The sequence below is a fragment of the Carettochelys insculpta genome, chromosome 6 (genome assembly GCF_033958435.1).
Source record: "Carettochelys insculpta isolate YL-2023 chromosome 6, ASM3395843v1, whole genome shotgun sequence".
In the NCBI taxonomy this organism is placed as follows: Eukaryota; Metazoa; Chordata; order Testudines; family Carettochelyidae; genus Carettochelys; species Carettochelys insculpta.
In genome coordinates, this window is record NC_134142.1 from 105,970,070 (window position 1) to 105,990,228 (window position 20,159).

At 43.7% G+C, this 20,159-nt stretch overlaps 1 protein-coding gene across 1 annotated transcript in view; it reads right to left on the minus strand.

Annotated features, from left to right (window-relative positions):
• USH1C (USH1 protein network component harmonin) overlaps positions 1 to 20,159 on the minus strand; it is a 109,880-nt gene that overhangs the window by 3,492 nt on the left and 86,229 nt on the right. Inside the window, exons 17-21 of the mRNA XM_074999043.1 lie at positions 9,726 to 9,767; positions 9,398 to 9,451; positions 7,945 to 8,044; positions 6,248 to 6,357; positions 3,056 to 3,111 (exon numbers count right to left, since the gene is read on the minus strand). Coding sequence (XP_074855144.1) covers positions 3,056 to 3,111; positions 6,248 to 6,357; positions 7,945 to 8,044; positions 9,398 to 9,451; positions 9,726 to 9,767 — 362 coding nt within the window. The remainder of the gene's footprint in view (positions 1 to 3,055; positions 3,112 to 6,247; positions 6,358 to 7,944; positions 8,045 to 9,397; positions 9,452 to 9,725; positions 9,768 to 20,159) is intronic.

Consider the following 20,159-nt stretch of genomic DNA (forward strand, 5'->3'; position numbering starts at 1 on the left):
AAAATCCCATTATACCACACTGAGATCATGTGGAGTTGGGATGCTCAGTACCTCTGAAAGTCTGCTCCTTTAAATGTTTTCTTTGTATTAATCTGACAAAAGTCAAGATTCAATCAGGCCTGCCAATGGGGAGGAGAAGAGACAGGGGGGCAAACGGGGCAGTTGCCCCAGGGCCTGGCATTTCAAAAGGGCCTGGAGCTCTGGACGCCACCACTACTACTTTAGCAGTGGCTGGAGCTTGGGGGACCCTTTGACGCACCATGGCAGTGATGCTCCACTTGCACGCAGATGTGAGGGAGAGAGCAGGGGGCAATCCTGCTGTTCAGGTGCTGACTTCCCTTGACCCCGCCCTTCCACACCTGGCCCCACCCCTTCTGGGGCACAGAACCATGCCCCCTCTGATCTTGCCCCGAGGCCCACTAACAGTGATAACCGCCAATCCTCCACTCAAAGCCAAATCGACAGCTGGCATAAACCAGTGTAGCTCCACTGAGGTCAGTGGAACTATGCTGACAAATATCAGGTGAGAATCTGGTCAATTTTAGGGCCAAATTCTGTTCCCAAACATTTATGAACATTCATGGTGCTGTACAATTGGTTTTATAATCTTGTGCCAACTAGTAATGTGTAACAACTCATATGTGTAAAAAACATGTAACATTTTGTCCTACACCCCTAAAGTGAAGCATTTAGAAAATGTGTTCCTAACTTCTGGAAGACAGTACAGTGATTGGTGTTCCACAAGTTCCTAAAACAAATAGATGTAACCAGACATGTTTTGCTTAGCCTTTCAAACAGGAGCTAAAACAATATCTGTATGAAGTTATTTTGACAAGTTCAATTCTAATCCCATCCCAGAGAAAGGCCCAAATGTGTGTGCTGCTGTCACTTACTATATCTCTGTACATGGTGGCCCTGACTCTTGTTACTACCTGTAGTTACGACCAGAATATGTATATTAAGTAGCAATAATTAATTCAATTATGACTATTAATGCAAGTTATAAAAAGTCAATTTAGAATTAAGAAATTTAAACTAAGGTCAGTTCTACACCATGGGGAAAAAATCGATTTAAGATCTGCAACTCCAGGCACACGAATTTCTCAGCTGAAGTTGACATATCCTAAATCAGTATTGCCTGTCACCCACAGTGGGAAGTCGACTGGAGAAACTCTCCTGTTGACTTCCCTTACTCCTTGCAACTGTGAGGAGTATGAGGGTTGACAGTGGAGCTCTGATGATTCAAGATGACATGGTCCCACTTAGGCATGCTAAATCAAACCCTGGAAGATCAACCACCACTGTGCTGATCTTCCGGTAAGTGTAGCTGTACCCTCAGTCCTTGTGCTGTTGGAAAATCAGACAAGACAGAAGCCCAAGGGACACACCCATAAACCATGCGAGACCTGGGTAAGAAGATAGGTTGAGGCATGCAATACATAGGCAGACACATGCTTCGGAAAACAGTACATCCTCACAATGAAACAGTACGTATCAACCCAGGTTTGGCTATTCACCACAGCAGTGGCTACAGCTGCAGGAGATACCCATGTCTGTACACAGTTGCACTGACTTCAAAACCTTTCCTGTTTGTGTTGGGATTGATTGCTGATGAGGTAACAGTACAGCTAAATGTACAGGATATGGAAACAAACAGTAAGAATTCAAGTTATTTCTTGCTTGCGTATATGTGTATACGTATTAGACATTTTTACTGTTGTTTTTTGGGTCTGATCCCCAGTTGGTGTAAAGTCAAGCCAGTACAACTTTGTGATTTACACCATATGAGGACCTGGTTTCCTGTGGGCAATGGGAATCAGGCTTAATATGAATTATGTAACTTCCCATTACAAGTGTATTTGGCACAGGTACGTCTGCAAATGTGTCTTTCTGAGGCAAGTTAGAAAACAAGCCTTTGCTTTTGAAAATATGTCTGAAATAAAACTAATGCTATCAATAATAATATAATTTGATTTTAACTCACCTGGTCCTTTCATTAACCGAATATACTGATTAGTTTTGTATTATCTCCTTGTTTTCATATTTGTAATACTCACTAAGGTACTTGGGAGCCTAAAGGAATGTCTACACTTTGAACTGTATCAAATGCTTTGCTGAAGTCCCAGGTAGATTAGGTTTACTGCATCTGATGAAGCGCATTTGCTCATGAAAGCTTATGCTCCAAAAATCTGTTAAGTCAATAAGGTGCCATAGGACATCTCATTGTTTTTGTAGATTTAGTGCATTTCTGTTGTTTAAAACATCGGCTATCCTTTTTAAAGAAAGAGATCAGGTTCATCTGGCATGATTTACCTTTTGCACAGCCATGTTGTATTTTATCCCAGCTACCAGTTACCTCTATGTCTTTAATTATTCTCTCTTTCAAAATTTGTTCTAAGACTTTGCATACAGTGGAGGTCAAATTCCAGCTCCAAGAGAGAGAGCTTTCTTAGCTCTGTTTGAGCTAATGTGCTAAAAACGGAGCATAGCCAAATGGTGAGAAAGGCTAACCGCTGTGAGTACAGACCAATCCGAGGGGCTAGGCCTGCATTTGGGGTAGCTAGTCCTTCCTGCTGCTTGCACTCCTCTGGATACACTGTTCTTAGTGCACTAGCTCAATTATCACTAGGGCACTATGCCTTTCAAGGTGAAATTTATACCTTTCAGCTCAAAATGTAGACAATATCCATCTTCTCAGTGAGCAGTCCCAGTTGCTTTTGGGTGTGGAGTTTATGTTCATAGGGCATGTCTGAAAATCCCTCCCTAAGTAACTTCTGAATGACTCATTTATTTAATTAGCCAAATATAGCAGCTGAAATCGAGTGATGATTTAATTAAATGTTCAAGCTTGAAGAAGTACGTTTACAGTGTACAATGACATCTATGAGGAAAACAATTAATGACTATGAATACAGGAGGGCATGTGGGTTAAAGTAATGCAACAGTTAAAATAAACAAACATTCCTTAATAACATTGTCTATATGCTAAAAGGTAAACTGGCTAAGCTATTGTCTCTAGCTGTTTAGCTGTTGGGGAAAGAATTTGTACACTTACATTTCATCATCGTATTCCTTTGGAGGAGATGCTGCAATGACCAAGTCAATCCAATCCTGTAAAAGAAATGTATTATCATTAGCTGAGACCTTAAGCAGCCAGCCAAGTAATTTTGTATCTTGTCGCATGACAAAATTGGAACTTTGACAGTGAGCTTCAACCAGATTAAGACTAAACATAAAAGGGACAAACTCTGCCCTCAGACACATGCAAGCAACCTCACAGGTGGAAAGACAATGAGTCAGAGACATGAGAGGCTACTCCACATAACAGGAGGTACAGAGAGAAGGTTATTACACTAAGGCTGCGTCTACACGTGCACGCTACTTCGAAGTAGCGGCACTAACTTCGAAATAGCGCCCGTCACGTCTACACGTGTTGGGCGCTATTTCGAAGTTGAAATCGATGTTAGGCGGCGAGACGTCGAAGTCGCTAACCCCATGAGGGGATGGGAATAGCGCCCTACTTCGACGTTCAACATCGAAGTAGGGACGTGTAGACGTTCCGCGTCCCGCAACATCGAAATAGCGGGGTCCTCCATGGCGGCCATCAGCTGGGGGGTTGAGAGATACTCTCTCTCCAGCCCTTGCGGGGCTCTGTGGTCACCGTGGGCAGCAGCCCTTAGCCCAGGGCTTCTGGCTGCTGCTGCTGCAGCTGGGGGTCCGTGCTGCATATACAGGGTCTGCAACTAGTTGTTGGCTCTGTGTATCTTGCACTGTTTAATGAAAGTGTGTCTGGGAGGGGCCCTTTAAGGGAGCGACTTGCTGTTGAGTCCGCCCCGTGACCCTGTCTGCAGCTGTGCCTGGCTCCCTTATTTCGATGTGTGCTACTTTGCCGTGTAGACGTTCCCTCGCTGTGCCTATTTCGATGTTGGGCTGAGCAACGTCGAAGTTGAACATCGACGTTGCCAGCCCTGGAGGACGTGTAGACGTTATTCATCGAAATAGTCTATTTCGATGTCGCAACATCGAAATAAGCTATTTCGAAGTTGGGTGCACGTGTAGACGTAGCCTACCACAGCAATATCATAGAAAGAGTCATGGAGGAATCCACTGCCAGCAGGGAAAAGGGCAACAGGAAACAGTTCTGTTCGATACAGGCTGAAGTTAGTCTCAGAAATCTAAGGAGGGTTTGAACAAGTTGGTTAATTCTGAATTATATCTCAAAATAAATAAATATTTTCTCCACTGCTCTGTATCAAACTGAGGCTTGGTCTACAATAGACCACACAGTCGACTGCAGATATGTAATTCTACCTATGCCGATTGCATAGCTAGAATCTCCAGTCAACTGTAAGGTCTGTCCTCATTGAGGGAGATCGATGGAAGAAATGTTCCTGTCAGCCTCCTTTACTCCTTGCGAAAGCAAGAGCACTCCTTGCGACTGTGGACCCCAGAGGGATTGATTTTGCGCATCTTTACCAGATGTGAGAAATCAAACTCTGGGAGATTGACCCTTCAACAGGATATGTGTAGCCATGTCCTCATAGGATGATCATTTATAGCCCACACTGGGCACTTTTAACACTCAATGGCCGCGTCTACACGTGCACGCTACTTCGAAGTAGCGGCACCAACTTAGAAATAGCGCCCGTCATGGCTACACGTGTTGGGCGCTATTTCGAAGTTGAAATCGACGTTAGGCGGCGAGACGTCGAAGTCGCTAACCCCATGAGGGGATGGGAATAGTTCCCTACTTCAAAGTTGAACGTCGAAGTAGGGCACGTGTAGACGATCCGCATCCCGCAACATCGAAATAGCGGGGTCCGCCATGGCGGCCATCAGCTGAGGGGTTGAGAGACGCTCTCTCTCCAGCCCCTGAGGGGCTCTATGGTCACCGTGTGCAGCAGCCTTTAGCCCAGGGCTTCTGGCTGCTGCAGCTGCAGCTGGGGATCCATGCTGCATGCACAGGGTCTGCAACCGGTTGTTGGCTCTGTGGATCTTGTGTTGTTTAGTGCAAGTGTGTCTGGGAGGGGCCCTTTAAGGGAGTGGCTTGCTGTTGAGTCCACCCTGTGAGCCTGTCTGCAGCTGTTCCTGTTATTTCGATGTGTGCTACTTTGGCGTGTAGACGTTCCCTCGCAGCGCTTATTTCGATGTGGTGCTGCCCAACGTCGAAGTTGAACGTCGACGGTGCCAGCCCTGGAGGACGTGTAGACGTTATTCATCGAAATAGACTATTTCAATGTCGCTACATCGAAATAAGCTATTTTGATGTAGCGTGCACGTGTAGACGTAGCCAATGTCACTCTTATTCAGAAGATTGTCACTGCAGCCAAAGTGGAGTATTTTGTTCATCTTTTGTGACGGATGAGATAAAACTGATACTGTGATAAAGTCCTTGACAATTCACAATTCATCTTCAATGTTAACATCTTGGAGGCTACGTCTACACGTGCAGCCAACATCGAAATAGCGTATTTCGATGTTGCGACATCGAAATAGTCTATTTCGATGAATAACGTCTACACGTCCTCCAGGGCCGGCAACGTCGATGTTCAACTTCGACGTTGCTCAGCCCAACATCGAAATAGGCACAGCGAGGGAACGTCTACACATCAAAGTAGCACACATCGAAATAGGGATGCCAGGCACAGCTGCAGACAGGGTCACAGGGCGGACTCAACAGCCAGCCGCTCCCTTAAAGGGCCCCTCCCAGACACAGTTGCACTAAACAGCACAAGATACACAGAGCTGACAACTGGTTGCAGACCCTGTGCCTGCAGCATAGATCCCCAGCTGCCGCAGAAGCAGCCAGAAGCCCTGGGCTAAGGGCTGCTGCCCACGGTGACCATAGAGCCCCGCAGGGGCTGGAGAGAGAGCATCTCTCAACCCCCCAGCTGATGGCCGCCATGGAGGACCCAGCAATTTCGACGTTGCGGGACGCGGATCGTCTACACGGTCCCTACTTCGACGTTGAACGTCGAAGTAGGGCGCTATTCCTATCTCCTCATGAGGTTAGTGACTTCGACGACTCGCCGCCTAACGTCGAAGTTAACTTCGAAATAGCGCCCGATGCGTGTAGACGCGACGGGCGCTATTTCGAAGTTGGTGCCGCTACTTTGAAGTAGCGTGCACGTGTAGACGCAGCTGGAGAGACGTATTCTGCACTGCCCACAGACAGCAGTATACATTGAAACTAAATGGCTCATGGCTACTGAGTACATCTCTTGGAGAAAAACATTCATTCACTTACCCCACCCCCATTCCAGGCTTTGGCCAGTATTGTCTGGGCTTCTGCCAGTGTCACATCAACTAAAATTTTGCCATTCACAGCCATGATTTCATCCCCTTTCACTATGCCTCCTGGTGAAGGAAAAACAGGGAAAACATGCCACATCCACAATACAATTTCTGTCAAAAACTGCTCTCCCAGATGCCTCACATTTCATGCACATTCAAGAAACATCCTTCTGCAAATTAGCCTGAAACCTCTTCTAGATGCCTAGGTGTACATTACTAGTTGTAAATGAAAATAAGTAGAAGCTTTAGGTGCTGGGACAGTGAGCACAGTATAACATCCTCCTGAAGTTGGTTGTGGCCAATAAGAGCTAATCCATCTCTGGTTATGGATAACTACGGTAATATTAAGAGGAAAGGTTTCAAAGGCACAGATGGCAGCTAGGCCCCTAGCTATGCAGACTGGTTCCTAAGTACCAGAATGGCTTTGAAGCTCGCTGATAGTGAATTCTCTTAAACAGTGCAGCCAAAGGTATAATAGGTACTTAGCTCAATTTTGCCCTCATTTACACCCAGATTCTCACACCTGCTACTGAAGTCATTGCAGGATTGTTTAGTACGATCAGGGACACCCTTAGGAACTAGCGAGTGAATTATATATAGAACAGAAGACCATGGGCTTATCTACATTACTGCTTAATTTGATGTGACTTACATCGCTCAGGAATGCGGATTCCCCAGCCAAGCAACATAAATGCATCATTGACAAAGTGGTGTCCACACCATGATGTGTTGGAGGGAGATGCTCTCCTGCCAACATAATTTCCATCTCCCACTGAGGTGCAATAATTACATCGATGGGAGGGTGCTCTCCCAGCAATGTAACATGTCTTGAACAGATGCAGAGGCACTGATGTAGCACAATAATGAAGACAAGCCTTACATGTGATCTCTGAACTGTCCTCCTCTCTGAATTTCACAAGAATAACCCCACCCCCCGCCTAGAAATACTGTAAAGTTAACTTACCACCCAAGGAACTCTCCCAGCACTGATCTGCAGCTGCCATATAACCAGCCCACCATACTGTAGCTAAGCCACAGGACTGGAGATCTGGGGTCAATATTTGGGTTTGCCACAGACCGCTTGTGTGATGCTGGGTGAGTCACAATTGTTCTGTGTTTCCGTCCTGTCTCTAAAATGTCAATTATAATCTTTTTCTGTTAGCTTTTGTCTGTCTTGCAGCCCCTTAGAACACAGAACTCCCATTAACACCATTCTTGAAATAATCATCTAGGGCCATACTCTGCCACCATGGATTTTAATGGGATTACTTATATGCAGTAATTTACATGCTGGAAGAGTGACAGAACAGGGCTGTTGATAATGAAATAACTCTCTGTCTTCCTTCTCTTCCCCAGTTACTGGCTTTCTGCTGCCGCAGTTCCTAAAATCACAGCAGCTGTAGCTTGTTCTTTATACTTTGAGGAAACCTGCCAGAACATCTGGCCAGCTCCAATTGTTTTTACAGGAAGTACCAGCCCCCACAAGAAGGGCCTAGTTCTGAAGCGGCTCTGAACATGAATCTCTTGCAGACTTAATCTGCCTTAAGTATTTCTCACGCACCACATCAAGCACAGTCCTGAAGAAAGTATAAACTTGGAGTGCTTTAGAACTGGCTTCAAAATCCCCCTGATTTATCCCAGGTTACTCACCATGTTTGTCTGCAGCACCACCCTCATAGATAGCAGACACTACAACTTTTCCAATGGGTGAATCAATGCCTCCTTCTACTGCAAGATCTAATGGTCCTTCCTATTAAAGGAAAAGTTCTAGTTCACAGTATGTTACAGACAGACACCACAACCAGTAGGGCCCTGATTCTTTCACCCTTACAGTAATTAGCACATAATAGTTGCAAGATCAGGTCCTTGGCATATTCTTGGTAGTATCGGCCAGCAAGGTTTTAATGGCTGTGTCTACACTAGCCCCAAACTTCGAAATGGCCACGCAAATGGCCATTTCGAAGTTTACTGATGAAGCGCTGAAATGCATATTCAGCGCTTCATTAGCGTGCGGGCGGCCGCGGCACTTCGAAATTGACACACCTCGCCGCCGCGCGGATCGTCCCGACGGGGCTCCTTTTCGAAAGGACCCTGCCTACTTCGAAGTCCCCTTATTCCCATCATGTGATCTCTGAACTGTCCTCCTGTACTGTACTCCATCATGGGAATAAGGGGACTTCGAAGTAGGCAGGGTCCTTTCGAAAAGGAGCCCCGTCGGGACGATCCGCGCGGCGGCGAGGTGTGTCAATTTCGAAGTGTCGTGGCCGCCCGCACGCTAATGAAGCGCTGAATATGCATTTCAGCGCTTCATTAGTAAACTTCGAAATGGCCATTTGCGTGGCCATTTTGAAGTTTGGGGCTAGTGTAGACGAAGCCAATAAGTGCTCAGTGATTTTGAGGTCTCGTTCCTTGTATGGGCCACGTGAGAGACACAGGAAAGGCCTGATGTTCAGCATCTTTTGAAATTCAGGCTCCTTCCACATACCTGAAGCTGGGCACCCAAAAACACAAATCCCTTTTGACGATTTTGGTCAGCTGCAAGCAAGTTCATAAAAGGTTATGGACCTAACTGTTCCACGTTATTTTAATCAAAGAGGTACAAGAATGACCAGAATGGTGCTGAAACTGTTTAATAACAGCAACAGACTCTAACTATGCCATGACTGAAATAAAAATATATGATACATTGCAACATAGAGGAATTAGCCTTATAGGTGTCCCCCAGCCTGTGTGTGGCCTTTGTTCTGTGTACCCCCTTGAGCCCTGGGGAGATGGGAGAAACATGAGAATATAATACTAGTGAAGGAGCCATGGGGATTTTGGGAGGGAGATATATAGGGTTGCCAGAAGCTGGAAAGCCTATAAGGGGGCCGAGGACAAGTTCAGCAGTATAGGAGGATACTGAGTGGGGGAAGCACTAGCGTTTCCTTCTCTTCTCCATCCACATTCCTTGAGATTTATCAGAGAGGTGTCCCAATGCTGTGATGTACTGGAGGTTCATCAAGGGTAGAAAGAAACAACATAATCATGTGCCCTGTGTAGTCTGAAAAAGCAAGAACCCACCTGATGCACAAAATGTCTCAACCCTATTACCGGGGGTTACCTTTTTAATACGTAGCAGCCGCACATCTTTCCCCATGATTTGATCCGCTGAAAACTACCAAAAGACACATCAGTTAGTCATTTCCACATCTAAAAAGCAGCTGCATGAAATAATTCAGAAGACACATAGTAAAGTGTGCACCTCTCCTCAGTCAGAGTTACAGGAAGAACAGAATGCTGGTCAACTTAGGATCATCTGCTTCCTTCTCAGAACTACTTCTGGTTGCAAAGGCAACTCTACAGGCACAAATCATGGACACTATGCAACCCTAGGTTCCTGCACATCATTTAATCATAACCCCCCTGGCATAATTAAATCTTCTCCTTACCATTGTATAGGGGTCAAAATCTTCCACATACTTCTGAAAGCCCTGAAAATAAATAAATGCTTAATTTTAGGCAGCTCACATGCACAGAATCCCACCAAACTTATTAGCGAGAAAACTCGAAACTACAAAAGGTGGCGAGAATGAAACATGGAGAAAGACATACAGGTAGCCGATATTCTGCCTGACAAAGATATTGAAAAGCCTTACTAGAGAATGTTAGAGTGATCAGGTGGGTGAGGGAATCGCTTTTATTGGACCAACTTCTTTTGGGCTACGTCTACACGTGAAGCCAACATCGAAATAGCTTATTTCGATGTAGCAACATCGAAATAGGCTATTTCGATGAATAACGTCTACACGTCCTCCAGGGCTGGCAACGTCGATGTTCAACTTCGACGTTGCGCGGCACCACATCGAAATAGGCGCTGCGAGGGTACGTCTACACACCAAAGTAGCACACATCGAAATAAGGGTGCCAGGCACAGCTGCAGACAGGGTCACAGGGCGGACTCAACAGCAAGCCGCTCCCTTAAAGGGCCCCTCCCAGACACAGTTGCACTAAACAACACAAGATCCACAGAGCCGACAACTGGTTGCAGACCCTGTGCCTGCAGCATGGATCCCCAGCTGCCGCAGCAGCAGCCAGAAGCCCTGGGCTAAGGGCTGCTGCCCACGGTGACCATAGAGCCCCGCAGGGGCTGGAGAGAGAGCATCTCTCAACCCCCCAGCTGATGGCCGCCATGGAGGACCCGGCAATTTCAACGTTGCGGGACGCGGATCGTCTACACGGTCCCTACTTCGACGTTGAACGTCGAAGTAGGGCGCTATTCCGATCCCCTCATGAGGTTAGCGACTTCGACGTCTCGCCGCCTAACGTCGAAGTTAACTTCGAAATAGCGCCGACGCGTGTAGCCGCGACGGGCGCTATTTCGAAGTTAGTGCCGCTACTTCGAAGTAGCGTGCACGTGTAGACACAGCTTTGGTGAGCAAGACAAGGTTTTGAGCAACACAGAGCTCTCCTGGTCTGAGACAGGTATAGAGAGCGTCACAGCGAAATAGAGCTAACTTAGCACCAGAAATTAGCTCATATTCTAAGGGACAATTCAAGGGTGAAGTTACTTATTAACACTCCTGCCATCGTATAACAAAAAAGGGGTTAGTGGGTTGCAGATTATTGTAATATGCACGAATACAATGTCTTAAGACCATTATTTTTCACATCTAGCAAAGTTATTAATTTAAGCTCCCATGCTCATCTTTTTTGAAAGTGATGTGCAGATTTCCTTTGAGGATGAGGACTTACAGGTGAGATACAGAGTGATTGCTTTGTGAAAAGTGTTTGTCCATAGGTGATTTTTGTCTTCTATCATCTTCCTGTGTGAGTTAATTCAAGACTACAGTGACTGTCTAGTTTCGCACACACGGTCACTGTGGAATTTCACGCACAGCATGTTATGATGGGCATGTGTATGACCATGGATCTAGAAAGGTGTGTGTGTGTGGAGGGGGTGATCATTGTAGTAGCGGAGATATGTTTTTGTCTCTCTTGTTCTCCCAGCTCTTGTGCCACTTTGGGTTAGTGTGTCCTGGTCTGCAGCAAGCTTGCAGTTTATGATGAACTCAAGATGTGTGAACACTAGAAAAAGTAAGTTGACTGCAGATATGCAATTCTAGTTACAGCAATTGCGTAGCTAGAATCGACGTATATGTGCTTGGCTTATTTGGCTGTTCATAATGAGTAAGATCAACGAGAGACTTTCAGGGATTGGCTGTGACCCCTGAGAGGTTGATTTTGTGAGTCCCTACTAGATGTGAAGATCAACCCTGAGCTGGATGATCTTTTGGGCTAGTGTAGATGTATCTTCAGGATGGCAAACCACATTCTGAGAGGTGGTGAAGACAGTAGGAATTGTAGGTGGAGGTCACCAACCCCTGAGCCCCTCTCAGGATTTGGCCCTATATGGATCAGCATTATGAAGCATTTTATGCCTTCCTCAATCTGAGTATTATCCATGTGGGGACTGATCACAGAATGAGGCACTGTTTGGCATGGCTAAGACTGGCAGAATCTGGTGTATTGGGCAGAGTCCTTTACAAACCTCCACTCTCCCGTATCATCACCTAAGTGTCCGGAGATTATTAACAATTCGCTCCCTAATTTTGATCATTTATGATTTTACTTTCATGACACACTGGAGGGGATGGTTTTTAACATGAGGAGGAGGAGGGTGTGGGATTGGAAATGGGTTTGCTTCTGGGTTTGTTTTTGTTGGATTTGGTGGCAGAGTGAGAGTTCTGTTGAGATGAGTTTATTTTAAATCTTGAGGTGATCCTCTGCCTTTGTAGCTTTCAGATTCAAGCACAGCACCAAGGGTAGGAAATGCAATAAACTATCATTTCTGCAGAGGTGGTTGGTCTGAAAGTCCTGGTGCTAGATGCAAGTGGCTGGTTGTGATTGTCTAATCTCTAGAAGGTGAGGCATCCTTGGGCTCTCCTGGGAACTGCAGGGTGAGCAGCATGGGTAGGGGTTTCAGGCTGCTGAAAGTTCTGCATTAATTCTGTTTGGAAGTGTGAGTGGGGGGAGGTGGGAAGGGGGAGTTGTACTAATAACTTTTGCAAGGTGGACACCTTTACTTGTCCACCCAGCTCTGGCAGTGGCAACAATTCTGGACCATTTTAAGCTGCCATCATTTGGAGCTAAGGAGACGGGAAAATTGATAGGGGGTATTTGGGTCATTGACATGGTAGCAGCAACGAAGGGTCCTGTGGCACCTTATAGACTAACAGAAAAGTTTTGAGCATGAACTTTCATGAGCAAAGACTCTCTTCATCAGATGCTGCTCAAAACTTTTCTATTAGTCTATAAGGTGCCACAGGACTCTTTGTTGCTGTTACAGATCCAGACTAACACGGCTACCCCTCTGGTACTTGACATGGTAGGTGATCCACAGCCAGACGAATTTCACCCCTGTGGTGGATTAGTGCAGTGCCGTAGGCTCTAGGTTACAACTTGGTTAGCAGCATTTCTTAGCTAGTGTTTCTTACTCTGCAATTCCAGCACTCTCTCTCCCACTGCTCTAAGAGAGTTATCCCTTTACCACACATAGCCAGACCCTGTCCATTGTTAGAGCCTTTTCCCTGACAGGATGATGTGTCAGTTATGGGGAGGTCTTGCTAAACTTTTAGTTAACAATTAGCAAACTCACTCCCTGCTAGCATGTTCAATTAAAATCTTAGGAGATAAAATCCTGGCCCCTAATGAAGTCAATCAGAGATTTGCCAGAGATTTCAATGGAACTAAGATTTCACACTTAAAAGTGTATTTATGCACTCAGCCAACATGTTAGATACCACAGACATTAGTATTGTGATTTTCCTTGAGTTATTGTAAATTTTTTATAGCAAATTTAACAGCACGAAAATGGAAACTAAATTGATTCAGGTGAACAACTGATTCTGAATAGCTGATTTATGTATCTGCTTTTAAGAGGCAAGGCTAGGCTAGGAAATGATAGTATTGGAGAAAACATCCTTGACCAGAGTTGTAAGCAATGTAACCACTGCTTCATTACGTAATCAAGCTCAAGTCATGAGCCCTTCCATAGTCACAGGTCAACATCATGACAAACAGATGTGGCCCCAGAAGAATATGTTCCTGGGAAAATGACTTTTAAACAACAGCATAAATATTAGATAGAGACCTTTGACCAACAAGAGAATACAGTATGGATCCAATATGCACACAAACACCATATATTTTTGAAGTACCTTAAATCTTTACATGAAAAATGGCACAATAGTTATTCCCACTGTATACAGTGCTCTGAAGACTGCATATTCAGGAGAGGGCTGGTATTTCAACTAAGTGGCAAAACCAAATGAAAAAGAAATCAAAGGCCCAAACCTTCCCTCAGCTTACAGGAATGCTGCTCAGGAAAACACTCAGCACCATTCGTAGGTAGAGGGTAGAATGAATGTTTCGGCTCATTGTCAAGTCCAAAAATACTTAAAAAGTTTTGTTTTGGGTCAAACAGAAACTGATGTTTTTCAAAACCTGTAGGTCAGCTTGAGTCAAAAATGCCTCAAGTGCAAAATGTTCCACTCAAAAACAATTGTTTCAATTTCAGGCGTTTTGACAAAAAAGGAATAAAGAAGTAAATTCACAAAATTGTTGGATGAAGAGAAGGAGGTGGTGGTTCCTTCCTTATGAGCTTGGAGATCAGGGCATTCAGCTGAATCCCCCTAATGTGGAGAAGGGATTTCAGCTTGGCTCTTCCACACTGCAGGAGAGCGCCCTGAGTAGTGGGCTATGAGATATTCTGGTATGGACTTTCTCAAATTCTCCTCTCAAAGCTGTTCCACTTTTCAGAAAGAATTATAGTCATTGCAGCACAGAATTGATTTTGTGCCTTTCAAATCCCAGGGGAATCCTGTAACTGCCAAGCTTTAGAATTATTTTCACTTTATTTCTCTGGCCCACTGACTATCCACAGCTATTCATAACGGCAATTCATAATCATTCATCCCCACCCACTGACATTTGCTGAAGCTAATCCTCCTTTTCTTTCATCCCCAGAAATCAAAATGAAAAGTTGCACTTCAACATTACTAAAACATTTTGACTTTTTTGACTTCTTAAAACTATTCTGCAAACTTGGCACAAATGTGCAAATAGTTTCAAGTGACCAAAAAATGCAGTGTTCTGAGAATAAACTATTAGTCCAAAAACATTGCCTAGTTAGGTGGGCAGAATCTGTTTGTTTACTAAACATGCAGCCCCACTTTGGGATTTATGGGACCGAATGCCTGTAACTGTGAACCAAAATTTACTCTAGAAATGCTGTATGTTTGGTAGCTCTGAAGCAGACATTTGATTAGACTTCTAGATGAAGCATAAGGTTTAAATCTGCAAAAGGACTAGGCCCAGGGAATTAGCCAATGAAATCCCATTCAACATATTTAGCAGCAACTAAGCAATTTTTAAAAATGCCAACAAATAAATAACCTCAAAACACTAGTACAACCAGGGAGAACTAAAATCGAGTAAAAACAAATGGGTAAGTTTCTGGAATATGTTAATGTTATACATGCAATCAGCCCTAGAGTCTGACTTCTGACTGTCTGAGTTGAGAGCCATCCAGTATTCCTTGTTCATCCAAAACTGATCAGATCACTGGTGCTCTGCATGGCTGCAGAGGTCCATTCATATGGATCCAACTGCAGGATCTGGACCAATGTTTCACATGTTACTAATCTGAGAATTTTAAAAACCAGAAAGGATGATATTAGTGATTTTAACATGTTCATCACCCCCAAAAGAATATACTGTTTAATGCCCATTCTTTCATCACTTTTCTAGTCACTACCACATCTGAATAGGAGTAATAAAACAGAAAAGTTCACGCTAAAATAATGAAAAACAATATCCAATAGAATATTTTAAATCAGAAATTAAATCTCATTTGTTATAGCATGATTGTCCTGCTTGCTGTAGTCTGAAGGGATCTGTCACATTCCACAACTATTTAAATTGTTTATTAATTTCACAGCACTTACAAAAATACAACAGCTCTGAATTAAATACCCTTTCTCAAGTCTCCATTTTCCTGAGAATATATTAAGCACACTGTAAACTTTTCCAACATTAATCATTTTCAGTTTCTTGATGGTATCTACTATATTGCATTGAAACTGGGTTGTTCTCCAAGAAAAGTGATCAACAAATGGATCAACAAAAAGTGATACAAAAATGTCCATGCTTGTCATGAAAGACAGAACACTACTAAAAATCAAAGAAAACAATTATGATTTGCTGTTCACTGCTGGCTCTGAATTCAAACAACTTTGTTGTCATGTTCTACAGTTACATAGAACATGGCAACGACCCTAATATAACTGGCGGAGTTAAGACCCTTTGTGCGTGACCTGACACATTTAATAGCAGCAGCAAAGGAAAACACAATTCTTCCTTCATGTTAAACAATAACCTGGTATTTTTTCACCATGGTGAAGCGTGACCAAGCTGTAGCAGACCATTCAATAGCTTTCCAAGGGAATCTCATCACTTGGTTTACTAAAAAATTGGATAGAAGCACTAGAAGTAGTATGAGGGTGAACAACTCTGTATTGGAAAAGGTCTGGACTAGAAGATTTAATCAATATTTTCCAAGTTCAGTTCCAGTGATTTCAGTTAAAAAGCTAGTTAACTGTGCCAGGTAGCTATTTGCTCTGGAAAACAATACACCATTTTATAACTGATGTCTCAGCAAGCAGAGTGCAAAACAAGGAAAAACAACGAGCACTAGAATGTCAGATAATTGACTATTTTTTGAATTTCTGATCTTGGTTATCCATGCCCTAACCCTCCATCTCCCAACCCTCTTCCCCACTTATCAGTGAATACATAAGTAGCTGAAGAGAGAATTTGTCCTACTGTCTATACATAGCATGTGTTTAGGCAAACATGCACACATTCGGGAGTCACATGCACTCATTGAAAGATTATAAAAAGTAACAGATTCCATGCATTAGACTGTAGTGCATCTTTGGCCTCAAAAGTTGGTCAACAAAAAAGAAGAAAAACAAAGAACAGATTGTCATCTATAAACAGTCAAAACAAAAAGGTACCACACAAAGAGGGAAAATGTTATTTTACTTGTTTTTCGTTAGATCTAAATGATGAATTGTAAACCACCATCCTTTTAAACATCTCTTTTGGCTGCAAAAGAAAGAAAATTGCCAAAGCAAACATTATTTTTTTCTGGGCATAAAAATCAACCAACCTGTCTCTTCTCAACCTTGTTTTAATGTTACTGAGTACTTCCAATGGGAAGTATTCATGGAGTCAGAATCATAGTAGAGGTGGAAAGAATCAATTCCTAATAATTAATGGACATGTCAATTTGATGAAATTTCTTAAAATCACATTGTTTATTGGGCTTCATTTCACCCCTAAATTTTGACAGACAGACCTGCTATGCCATGCAATTCCCACTCAAGTCAATGGAAACCTTCTAATGCAATTAACTTGGCCAATGATCAGAAAACATACAAATGAACGACAACAGAATAGCTTAACATTTCTCTTTCCCGTCACCCACCTTGCAGGGTAAAATGGAATGGATAAATTGGTAAGTAAGAAACATCAGGATTTGACTTTAGGTGGGGGATTCTTCAAATGTCTCTTCTTGATCAATTATTTCAGTCTAATTGTGGAATTTGAGGTCTGTTTCTGATGAAAAGCTCTACTTAGGATCAAATGCAGTCAAGTCAAGCAGGTGTCTTTTTTCTATTTTGTCTCCATTTGACTGCACTTTCAAAGCATATGTCTTCATTACCTGGAAGATTGAGCTGATGACCAGGCTTCAAATTTCACATACCTAATGGAGATGCGCAAAATCGGAATACCACGGGTCGACATTCAACCCCTGCACTCCTCATTCTTGTAAGGAGTAATGGAGGTCACAAATATGGCTGGCCCTGGCTGCCAGCGCTCCTGCCCGAGGCCCTGGGGAAGCAGCAGCTGCTGGCGCTTCTGCCTTGGGCTCCAGGGAAAGCAGTAGCTGCTGGAGCTCCCTGCCCAGAGCCCTGGGGGAAGAAGCAGCTGCAGGCACTCCCTACCCAGAGCCCCAGAGGAAGCAGCATCTGCCGGCACTCCCTACACAGAGCCCCAGGGGAAGGGGCCACTCCGGATGCTCACAAATAATTGAATTCACGAACCTCAGGTTCATGAATATTGAGACCCTACTGTATTCTCAAACTAGATGAGGTCAATCCTTCTCCTTTGGTTTTATTATCCTACGTGTTATATATTTGCATAGAATCACAGATAGTGCCATCAACAGGGGTAAGGAGAAAGCATACATTGGTCTGGGGCTTCATGATTTAAAAGATCATGAGGCTTCCCACTGTGCTTCTGATACAGCTGTGTCAGCCAAAGCCCCAGGACTTCTAAATCACAACCTCAGTCCAGAGTGGTGAGGGCCAGGCAACACTGCTGGGCTGGTGTAGGAAGGAATTGCACTGGGGCAGGACCAAGTAAACCTAGACCATCCCGACAGACGTTTGTCTGAGTTTTATTAAAAGCTTCCAAAAAAAACCAAAACAAAAAGGGGTGGGAGGACCTTACGATGTCTCTTGGAAGCTTATTCCAGAGTTTACCCACATTATAAAGATTTTCCTAAAATCTAATGTAAATCTCTCTTGCTGCAGATTAAGCCCATTATTTCTTATCTGACCTTCAGTGGACATGGAGAACAATTGATCACTGTCTTCTTTATAACAAGCCTCAACAGTCTTCTGAAATGGTGCGTTCCCCTTCATTTTCTTTTCTCAAGACTAGACATATCCATTTTTAAAAACTTTTCCTCACAGCTCTGGTGTTCTCTTATCATTTTGGTCACTCTCCTCTGAACTCCTTCCAATTTGGGGGCCTCACAGGCTTCAAGTAGAGTGGGACAATTATCTTGTGGATTACATACAACACTCCCGTTAATGCACCCCAGAATCATTCCAGCCTGTTTTGCATCTACCACATACTGATGACTCATTCATTTTCTCATCTGCTATGACCTCTAGGTTCTTTGTTTGCAGTGTGACCTACACTACAGTTACTGCCCATTTTGTATCTGTGCATTCTATTTTTTAATCTTCCTAAGTGAAATACTTTGCACTTGCCTTTATTGAAATTAATCTTGTTGAATTCAGACCTATTCTCCAATTTGTCAAGGTCATTTCAAATTTTAAACCTGCTCTCCAAAGTGCTTGCAGTCCCACCTAGCTTAGTGTCATCTGCACACCCTGTAGTCCATTATCCACATCATTAATGAAAACAGTGAACAGTACCATCCTCAGGGCCGACCCCCACATGACCCCATTAGATACACCCTCCCACTTGGAGGCTCTGTGAGTGCATTATACATTTATAAAATTCAGAATCTGTTACAAAGTGATATTAATATTTCCACCCCTCAGTTTCACTACCAGTCAAGTGTATTTAGGTTTATTATTCCTCGCTGGACAGTTTTTCAATGAGATTTAAAATAAATGGAAAATAAATGTGACCACTTTGGAAAACGTTCATTCCTTCTCAGCATTCACCTTGTGGGCAAATCCAGAGCACCAACACCATTGCAGCTGAGCGACTGAGGTGGTGAAAGACAACTACATATTTAGTGTGTGTTGTGTAAAGGCTCACGAAGAAGGATCTGCTTCACCCCCAGTGACTTCAGTGGTGCAGAATCAGCCTCAGACCACAAACACTGGAGCAAAACTCAAGTAATAAATCTTCCCTTCAGGAAAGCGGTGCACAGCCACAGGGGCTTGAAGGTAGGGGGCATTAGCAGTAACAAAGGCACGGAAGCTTTCTAGTAATTGAACAGAACTTCTCAATGGAGGTGGTAACAGGGCCCTGGAGCTCCTCTCAAACATGAGGTGACTTTGGAGAGCTCCATCTTCCCAACACTATTCTTCCTTGCAGCAATACACCAGCGTTCTCTATGCCCAACTGTGCACTGCTCCTCCCTGAATTGTTGCTGTATGCCCTATAGCACAGGCAGTGCTTTCCCACTGCATTTGGTCATACACCGGCACAGAAGCCCACTCTCAGGATCTACCTTTATACCTCTTCTCGATCCACTAACTGCAGTAATTTATTTATACTTGAGTAGATGAAAGACTTAGATGTGCTGAGTTGAATCCAATTAATATGATAGATGTCTATGTGGCAATAAAAGTCCTGCAGCACAGCTTGGATCGTGGGGCTCAGGCTGTGGAGCTAAAAACTGCAGTGTAGATATTCTAGCTGAGCTCAGGCACAGAAACTGACCTACAATGCAATATTTAGCTCTGTAAACAAAGCCCAAATCAATTGGCTTGGGCTCTGAGACTTGGTGCTTCAGGTTTTTTGTTGTAGTGTGGACACGGCTGAGGACTTCAACAAGAATGGACAGAAAGACAACTTCTAACTGTAAGACTTCTTCCCTTGTCTACTAGAAGGCATTTGTCCTTCAGTTGGGTTTTTATTGTTTTCTTGCCCCCTTTGGGATGCCTAGCTAAGTTTGCTTGGCTAAAATCCAAACCTCTTTTTAATTTTCAGAACTCAATTCAATGAATTTCTCAAAAACCATTCTCCAGTGACTGAGTCATCCAACTTGTTATCTTATATAGAAACAAGGTGGGAGGACCACCAAAGGTTGTATCATATACAGAATCGGGAAGGGAGATGCTTAATAGGTCATGTGGAAGAAAATATAGTAAGGCATTAGCAAAGGACAGGTATTTTGCTTTTGGTGATTTCACATACTTAATTTGAAGAGGCTGCTGACCTAGTCATATTTCTGAACCTTTACTTAAATTAGGGAAGATAACAAAGAGGATTTCTTCTATGTGAAACAGATTTATATGTTTTTTTAGACTTTTTAGGAAAGATGCTGA